The sequence below is a fragment of the Sander vitreus genome, unplaced genomic scaffold (assembly GCF_031162955.1).
Source record: "Sander vitreus isolate 19-12246 unplaced genomic scaffold, sanVit1 ctg380_0, whole genome shotgun sequence".
Lineage (NCBI taxonomy): Eukaryota > Metazoa > Chordata > Actinopteri > Perciformes > Percidae > Sander > Sander vitreus.
Window position 1 is genome coordinate 35001 of NW_027595509.1, and position 10000 is coordinate 45000.

The 10000-nt window shown below is 44.9% G+C and overlaps 2 protein-coding genes across 3 annotated transcripts in view; both read left to right on the forward strand.

Moving 5' to 3' along the window:
• The window catches only part of LOC144513918 (uncharacterized), an 11557-nt gene extending 4804 nt beyond the window's left edge, over positions 1-6753 (forward strand). Inside the window, exons 3-6 of the mRNA XM_078245109.1 lie at positions 1355-1450; positions 3354-3443; positions 4560-4635; positions 5542-6753. Coding sequence (XP_078101235.1) covers positions 1355-1450; positions 3354-3443; positions 4560-4590 — 217 coding nt within the window. The 3' untranslated portion in view covers positions 4591-4635; positions 5542-6753. The remainder of the gene's footprint in view (positions 1-1354; positions 1451-3353; positions 3444-4559; positions 4636-5541) is intronic.
• Positions 6754-8163: 1410 nt separating this feature from the next.
• The window catches only part of LOC144513916 (membrane-spanning 4-domains subfamily A member 4A-like), a 13919-nt gene continuing 12082 nt past the window's right edge, over positions 8164-10000 (forward strand). Inside the window, exon 1 of one of the 2 annotated variants that reach the window (XM_078245107.1) lies at positions 8164-8247. The gene's annotated coding sequence lies outside the window, so the exon portion shown is untranslated. Of the gene's footprint in view, positions 8299-10000 lie in introns of both variants that reach the window. The other variant, XM_078245105.1, reaches the window with a different exon arrangement.

The window sequence follows — 10000 nt, forward strand, 5'->3', positions numbered from 1 at the left end:
ACTACTACTACTACTGCTCAGCTAACTACAGCTATGTTACTACTACTACTACTACTGCTGCTCAGCTAACTACAGCTATGTTACTACTACTACTACTACTACTACTGCTCAGCTAACTACAGCTATGTTACTACTACTACTACTACTACTACTACTACTCCTCCTACTGCTCAGCTAACTACAGCTATGTTACTACTACTACTACTACTACTACTACTACTACTACTCCTCCTACTGCTCAGCTAACTACAGCTATGTTGTTACTACTACTACTACTACTACTACTGCTTAGCTAACTACAGCTATGTTGTTACTACTACTACTACTGCTCAGCTAACAGCTATGTTGTTACTACTACTACTGCTCAGCTAACAACAGCTATGTTACTACTACTACTACTGCTCAGCTAACAACAGCTATGTTACTACTACTACTACTGCTCAGCTAACTACAGCTATGTTGTTACTACTACTACTACTGGTCAGCTAACAACAGCTATGTTGTTACTACTACTACTGCTCAGCTAACAACAGCCATGTTACTACTACTACTACTACTACTACTACTGGTCAGCTAACAACATCCATGTTAGGGACCCTGTTATCTGTCTGCCGTGTGAACAACAACTGATGATTGTGTGATGTGTGTTTTATAGCTTTGTGGAAGACATAAGTGTGTATTTGGTGGGGGGGGGGATCAAGAAAATGTTTTTCAATATTAATAAAAAATGCAATTTCCCCGTACACTTTGTTTCTCTTTGTGGGTTTTTGTCTCTTTTTTACATGATGTTGGACCGTTATTATCTCCATATCTGTGTCTGCAACATGGAGAAGATACATGATACAGAAATAACACTCAACAAGCTTAAAGATACAACTTAAAGCTAAAGAAGTCCAACTACAGCCATTAGATCTGAGAAAACACACACACACACACACACACACATATATATATATATACACACACACACACATACAGATACACACAGACACACATATATATGTGTATATATATATATATATATATATATATATACACGCACACACGCAGAGAGAGAGACATACATACGTACACACACACACACACACACAGAGACACACACACACAGACACACATAGAGACACAGATACACACACACACACACACACACACACAGAGACACACACACACACACATACAGACACACATAGAGACACAGATACACACACACACACACACACACACACACACATACACACCATTCATTGGGCTCAGGTGCTGCACCTTAACCCTTTACCTGCCGTAACATTACCTATCAGCGTAGTATCAGTTTGTGTAATGTAACAAATGTTTTTCTTCCTTTCAACTTCAACAGTTACAAAGCAGGACCGGCGTCCACGTGGACTCCTCCAGGCAGCAGACACGGAGGACGGCGCCGCCAAGCTCCCTCCAGTGACTCGCCGTCAGACCGGTGAGGAACTGAACAGCGTGCTGCGTGCTCCGCCGTCCGTCAACGCCCACCAGGTCCTGATTTGTTGCGGCACGTCTGCGGCCACGACTGACAGCTGTAGTCACGTGGACCCACGGGATCTCACGCATTCACGTAGAACAGAACCACAAAACCAACACCAGTCAGTTTCCATCCAGAGGAGTAGAGGGGGAACAGCTCTGAGTTGTGTTTTCAAGGTGTAGTGCAGGGAAATAGAAGCTCTGCGTGTCTGCTCTGAACTGGGACGCAGTCGGGCCGCAGACGTTCTGCAGCCAGTGGAAATACACACATTATACAGTGGAAATACACACATTATATACACAATACACACACTGACTTTAATGGAAACCGAATGACTGTGCAGACGTTACGCATCCAGTGGAAATTGCCGGTAACACGATGTAATGATGACGTGATGACATATTAAAGTGTTCTCAGTTTTCTGCAGCGTTCAGTATTCTGCTAACATACAACATTGCTTGTTGTATTTAAAACAAACGAAAGGAAATATTTTCCAACATTATCTCATGTTCATGTTAGTACAAATCACACACGTTCACACACACAATACAGAGAGTTCCTACCTTGCAGGCATAGTTGTACTGAACACATTTACAACTGAATTGAGTATAAAAGGCTCCACCAAAAAAACAATGACAGTCTAAATATAGCGTAGACTGAGAGGGATACCTGTCTGATGATGTGTCACATTGTGTCATGGCAGTTTTTTGCAGATGAACAGCTTCCTCCACGTTAGCGTCGGGCTAAATACATTTGGGTAAAACTGGGTCAATCCTGTTTTCTGTTCCTGTTTATCAGAATGAGGCTGGTAAACTGTAATTTTCTACTGATATTTTCAAAAAAACTTCCGAGTGTCTGTCGCGATATGTCGCAGCCTTTCACGATGTGTATATTGCGCCAGCCCTACTATGAAGGGGGATATATCTGTGCGTGTGTACAGCAGCGGGGGCGGGACCATGCTACAGCGCTCATTGATTGGGATTCACCCGCTACCGGGGTCATATGCCCAAAACCGCTCTCTACCTAGTCTATATCCACGACGTTCCACTTCCGGGATAGCTCCGGTGCTGCTGGATGTCCCCTTCCTCTTCCTCTTGTGTTGGCGTTCTGACCTCTTCTGGCTTAGCCCCGCCCACGATGATTGTGATTGGTCTAAAGAAATGCCAGTAAACCAGAGCAGGTTGTTCTCCCATCCAGGAATGCTGTGTGGACTAGACAGACCCTCCTCCACAGAGCTGTGGAGGAGGGTCTGGACATGAGAGACTACTGTCTATCCTACGTACACATGATGAAATGGGGAACCCCAATAAATGGCACCAGTTGACTTTGTGATAGAGCCCGACCAATACAGGATTTTTAAGGCCGATACCGATGCAAATATTTGATGATTTAAAAATCCGATATTCCGACATATCGGCCAATATATATTTAAAAAAAAAAATCCAGAAATGCTTAACTTAAGATATGAAACTTAAAGTCCTTTGAACAAAAAGACAATAACAAAAAAGTCCGAGTGTTACCAACAGGGAGGCTGCAGAGCGCCCTCTGGTGGACAGACTACGCCAACACTCCCAACGTGGTTGAAGGGGGTTTCGTCCGTTTTTATTTTATTTTTTTGATATTCAATTATCAGAATCAGTTGTCATGAATGAATATTATTATTATTATTATATATTTTTATTTTTTTATCAGCCATTAGAAATGCAGATACCCATAGTTTAGAAAATGCTCGCTGAAGCCGTCCGTCGTGCAACAGAGACGATCAAAACCGAAGGAATGTTTTAAAGACGTCATACCGACATTTGAAACGGTGGTGATTGTTTATGTCTTCTGTGGTGAAATATGTCATCATAATGTTTTGCAGGACTGAGTGGAAGGACGCGGACGAGGACGCGTGGGAGACGGCGAGTGAAGACAGCTGTTCTGACCAAGGTTTCCCCTCCATCAGTCTGAGGTTTGTCTCAGTCGCCGTGTGTATTAAAAACAACTTAGGGTTCAACATCACACACACACACACACACACACACACACCACACACAGTCTGCAGACACACACACACACACACACACACACAGTCTGCAGACACACACACACACACACACACACACAGTCTGCAGACACACACACACACCACACACAGTCTGCAGACACACACACACACAGTCTGCAGACACACACACCACACACACACACACACACACACACAGTCTACACACACACACACACACACAGTCTACAGACACACACACACACACAGTCTACAGACACACACACACACAGTCTACAGACACACACACACACAGTCTGCAGACACACACACACACAGTCTGCAGCACACACACACACACACACACAGTCTGCAGACACACACACACACACACACACAGACACACACACACAGTCTGCAGACACACACACACACAGTCTGCAGACACACACTCACACACACACACACACACACACACACACCACACCACACAGTCTGCAGACACACACACACACAGTCTGCAGACACACACACACACACACACACACACACACACAGACACACACACACACACACACAGTCTGCAGACACACACACACACACACACACGCACACACACAGTCACACACACACACACAGTCTGCAGACACACACACACACAGTCTGCAGACACACACACACACACACACACACACACAGTCTGCAGACACACACACACACACACACACACACACACACACACACAGACACACACACACACACACACACACACACAGTCTGCAGACACACACACACACACCACACACAGTCTGCAGACACACACACACACAGTCTGCAGACACACACACACACAGTCTGCAGACACACACACACAGTCTGCAGACACACACACACACACACAGTCTGCAGACACACACACACACACACACACAAGTATTGTACAGTGGACTATGTAATGAAGTCAGTAAACATGACCACTAAATGGGAACTATTTCCGTGTTCGGGAACAGTTTTTAACAGCGACTGATTGTGCTGCAGGAAACAGAGCTGTTTGAAATGGTTTTCTATTTTCTGACTGAACAGGCGGAGAAAAAGAAACCCGTCTGACAACTGAAGAGCTTCATCGCTCTATTTCTTCAGAGGAAACATCATCCAATGGGTGAGATTAAAAAAAAAACTTCATCTATATCTTTATAAAAGATTACACTCGAGGGGTGGGATGTAATGACATTACGACTTCACAAGCGTTTCCTCCGTCTCAGACTAATGTCCAATAATCTGAGGATGAAAACGTGTGTGTGTGCGTGTGCGTGTGCGTGTGTGTGTGTGTGTGTGTGTGTGTGTGTGTGTCCTGTTCTTTCTGACCACGGTGGGAGATCTGGAGCAGGAGACGTTAACCCTCTCCTTGATGTCATGTTGTTCATGGAGAAGGAGAACCAGGAAATGAGTCGGGGTGGGGGGGGGCGGGGGGGGGTAATGCCACGCTGCCAAGCCACGTCGCTGCGACGTGCAGTTACATTTTTCGAGAGATGCACGTCAGGCTACGGCGTAGACGGAGAGGGGTCTGCGGGGGTACGCCGTAGATTCAACGCAGAAGCATAAAACGGCCTTAAGAGTCTTGCTAGAGTCGGGGGGTCTCCCGTCGTCTCCCGTCGTCTCCCGTCGTCTCCAGTCGTCTCCCGTCGTCTCCAGTCATCTCCCGTCGTCTCCCGTCGTCTCCAGTCGTCTCCGTCGTCTCCCGTCGTCTCCCGTCGTCTCCCGTCGTCTCCAGTCGTCTCCCGTCGTCTCCCGTCGTCTCCAGTCGTCTCCCGTCGTCTCCCGTCGTCTCCCGTCGTCTCCAGTCGTCTCCCGTCGTCTCCATGGTTTGGTGTAAGGTCATAAATCTCAGTCCCAGTCTGTGTTTCTCCCGTCTGGACGTTCAGATTGTCCCAAGTTTGAAGTCGTCAACAACCAATGGGTGCTCTCCTCCCAGTTCTGCTACGTTGATTTGAATGGAAATGGAGTCTTTCTATCCATTTGATTTGCTATGGTGTCAAAGCTCTGTGTCATCTCTGTGTGTTTTCAGATGAGCGGCGTTTTGGCGTCCATCCGAGCGGAGCAGCGGGGAGGCTGCCGAGATCGCCCGGACGACGGACTATGAGACGTTCGAGGGCCACAACTCTCGGACAGAACGGGTTACAGACTTTTACCTCCACGTGTGAGGAAGACAGATTCATCCTCCACCGGCCATGAAACTAAGCATGCACCGCATCCAGATTTTTGGGGTTCTGCTGAGTCCTGAACCCCCTGGTTGAGATTCTGCTGAGTCCTGAACCCCCTGGTTGAGGTTCTGCTGAATCCTGAACCCCCTGGTTGAGGTTCTGCTGAATCCTGAACCCCCTGGTTGAGATTCTGCTGAGTCCTGAACCCCCTGGTTGAGGTTCTGCTGAGTCCTGAACCCCCTGGTTGAGGTTCTGCTGAGTCCTGAACCCCCTGGTTGAGGTTCTGCTGAGTCCTCGTCCCGTCCTCAGTCCATGAACACAGTCAACACATTAATGAAGTAAACAGTGACTGTCCTTCCTTTGCCGTACCTGAAGTTGCTGCATTCTGGCTGCTGTCTGTAGATTCCTTCATGCTCAGCTCGTATTCTTCCAGATGTTTCATACCAGATGTTGTAACAGCGGTGATGTTGTGTATTGTTTAGGGTCCTCGCCACCACCAGACTAATCAGCATTGCAGATTGAACATGTAGCTGGACTTGAATGGCCTTCTTTTGACTGAAAGTACTGCCAAACAACACTTTTTCTGCTCACCAGTTCCATTTCCACTTCCTCTCAGCCTGCTGCATTGAACGCTCCACCTACGTAAACACCTTCCTGTAATCAACGGCGGAGACACACACACACACACACACACACACACACACACACACACACAGAATCCTGGATTCGGTGCATCCCTGGTTTTAATACTCCTGTTTTTCTCGGGGAAAAGAAATATGAGTTTCTTTTTTACCAAATGACCCTAAACTAAGCTGAATGGTTCCCTACAACGCTCTGCACAAGTCCAGTTAATGATCACTTCTTTCACGGAGTTTTCAGTGTTTTTATATTCAATTTTATAGCATTTGAAAATACATGGTTTACATGGTATTCTGACTCTAAAGGGTTAGGGGTTTGGAGAGACAACAAAAGGTCTAATACTGTCAATATGGGACTATAAAGGATTTAATTAAAACGGCTGAATAGTGTCTTCATTACTGAGACCTTCCTGTATTAAAGGGTTGTTTTGTTTTCAACCTGGACTCTATGTTCTCAATTATTATTCTAAGTGTGTGACAACATTATGAAAGGATCCCTACAGAGATAGACCTTTTAGTTAAAGAGGAAGATCCTTTTAGTTTAACATGAAACAGCCCCGAAATCCCCATCACCAAACCCACCAGACTCCATGTAAATAATCAGGACTTTTAGCGTGTATAGAGCCAGCATATCTCCACCAGACTCCATGTAAATAATCAGGACTTTTAGCGTGTATAGAGCCAGCATATTTCCACCAGACTCCATGTAAATAATCAGGACTTTTAGTGTGTATAGAGCCAGCATATCTCCACCAGACTCCATGTAAATAATCAGGACTTTTAGCGTGTATAGAGCCAGCATATCTCCACATGTAAATGGGTGAATTAAAGGTTTATTTCAACCAAACCAGAGTGGTGATTGTGTGTGTATATATATATATATATAAAAATCAATGGATTACATGACGATATGAAGTATCGTCATGTAATCCATTGATTTCAACAATGTAACTGTATTCTAAATACCAACTATTGAAATAGTAACTGTAACGGAGTACAGTTACTCATCATTTGTATTCTGAATACGTAACGCCGGTACATGTACTCCGTTAGTGAAAAGTCTGTGTGATCAGAATCAGTGTTGATACAAGCATCAGTGTTCCTTGAATTGCTTAATTAGCTAATGTTATTCAACAGTAAAGAGTTGTTAAAAGTTGCTAAGCGTGTGTGTGTGTGTGTGTGTGTGTGTGTGTGTGTGTGTGTGTGTGTGTGTGTGTGTGTGTGTGTGTGTGTGTGTGTGTGTGTGTGTGTGTGTGTGTGCGTGTGTGTGTGCGCGTGTGTGTGTGTGCGTGTCTGTGTGCGTGTGCGCGTGTGTGTGTGTGCGTGTGTGTGTGCGCGTGTCTGTGTGTGTGCGTGTGTGTGTGTGCGTGCGTGTGTGTGTGTGCGTGCGTGTCTGTGTGCGTGTGTGTGCGTGTGTGCGTGTGTGTGTGCGTGCGTGCGTGCGTGCGTGTCTGTGTGCGTGTGTGTGTGTGTGTGTGCGTGTGTGTGTGTGTGTGTGTGTGTGTGTGTGTGTGTGTGTGCGTGCCTCCTATTCCCTAATCCTGTTTCTTTAAATAAATAAAAGGAAGTGTTTGGATTCTTGGAAATGATGTTGCGGAGAAATAAACACGATGCGTTTAAGTGTAATCGGAGTAAACATTATCTAGTGCGCACCACAGACCACAATGTGGTTTTAAGCTTAAAACCACAATGTGGTTGTCGCATGTCATGTGAGATTTCCTTGTCTCTCTGTCTGTTTTATGTGTAAATAAAGTTAAGTATATATATATATTTATATTTTTATCTTTTTGTTTATCAATTGTTATGTATTTCCACTCGAAAGTAACTTATTTTGTCCGGTGTGTCTGACATCCGAGTTTACGACGAGCTCCTGAAGGCAGCATCATTTCACCTCTGGAGAGAAATCAACGCAAACGTTGAATACAGTTCAAGGTAGAAAGCAATAGCTACACATCTCCGCCTGATAATACGATTAAACTGCAGGTAAACTTGTTCTTATTATCATGAAAGCGATCATATTTACATATTCAAACATATTCAAGAGAATACTTTCACTTTTAGCAGCCGTTAACAGATTATTAAACTGCTACGCCACAAACATTTCCTGGTTTATCGTTAATGTTTTATGCGCAATAGAACGCCACACCAGACTCCATTTCAGATTCAGTGAGTTTAAGATTTATTTTGGCATTTTAGGTGATTTGGACACTCGCTGGTGAAAGTCTTAAAGGCTCCCATGATGCCAGAGGCTCTTGTGGTAAATTCGGTGTATGTCTTATAATCTAGATCCGGGGTCTTTCAACGTTTTTTAGGCTGAAAGAGAGAGCGAGTAGGGACCCCCTAGTACATGTATTGTATACTATTACATATTAAACAGGGTCGGATGGATGGAAATTAATATATTTTTTATACATAATAATACTAATAATTTAAAACATACATGTGGAATCATAGGCATAATTTACAGGGGAATGAAGGGGTTACAGATTAATTTACCATATGATCAATAATATAATAAAAGTAGAGGGAGGCAGGCCAGTACAGCCTGATCCGGTTGGGGAGAGTTCTAGCCCGACCAGGCTCCTCTCCTTAACCTGTCTCTCTTAGTTCTGCTGTTATAGTTTTAGACTACGGGGGACTTCCTTTGACACACTGAGCTCCTCTCTCCTCTCTCTTTCCATCTGTGTGCATCCATGTCCCTGAAATGCTCGTTACTAACCTAGCTCTGGGGAGTCCTGATGCTTTTGTTTCGCCCAGCATGTTTCCTTGGATTAGGGCGGCACCTAAATCATGATTGCAGCTGTCGCTGTGGTCCTGCTGCACTCCTTGCTATGCTCTCAGTTGTCCTGCTACGTCCTACTACATCCTACTACATCCTGCTTCATCCTACTACATCCTACTACATCCTACTACATCCTGCTTCATCCTACTACATCCTGCTTCTTCTTACTACATCCTGCTACATCCTGCTTCATCCTACTACATCCTACTACATCCTGCTTCATCCTACTACATCCTGCTACATCCTGCTTCATCCTACTACATCCTACTACATCCTGCTTCTTCTTACTACATCCTACTACATCCTGCTTCATCCTACTACATCCTACTACGTCATAGCTTCGTCCTGCTACATCCTGCTACGTCCTAGCTTCTTCTTACTACGTCCTACTGCGTCCTGCTTCGTCCTACTACGTCCTACTACATCCTAGCTTCTTCTTACTACGTCATGCTACGTCCTGCTACGTCCTACTACATCATAGCTTCTTCTTGCTACGTCCTACTACATCCTAGCTTCGTCCTACTACGTCCTGCTTCGTCCTACTACGTCCTACTACATCATAGCTGTTCTTACTGCGTCCTGCTACATCCTGCTTCATCCTACTACATCCTACTACATCCTGCTTCTTCTTACTACATCCTGCTACATCCTACTACATCCTGCTTCTTCTTACTACATCCTACTACATCCTGCTTCATCCTACTACATCCTGCTTCATCCTACTACATCCTACTACATCCTGCTTCATACTACTACATCCTGCTACATCCTGCTACATCCTACTACATCCTGCTTCATCCTACTACATCCTACTACATCCTGCTTCATCCTACTACATCCTGCTTCATCCTGCTACATCCTACTACATCCTACTACATCCTGCTTCATCCTACTACATCCTAC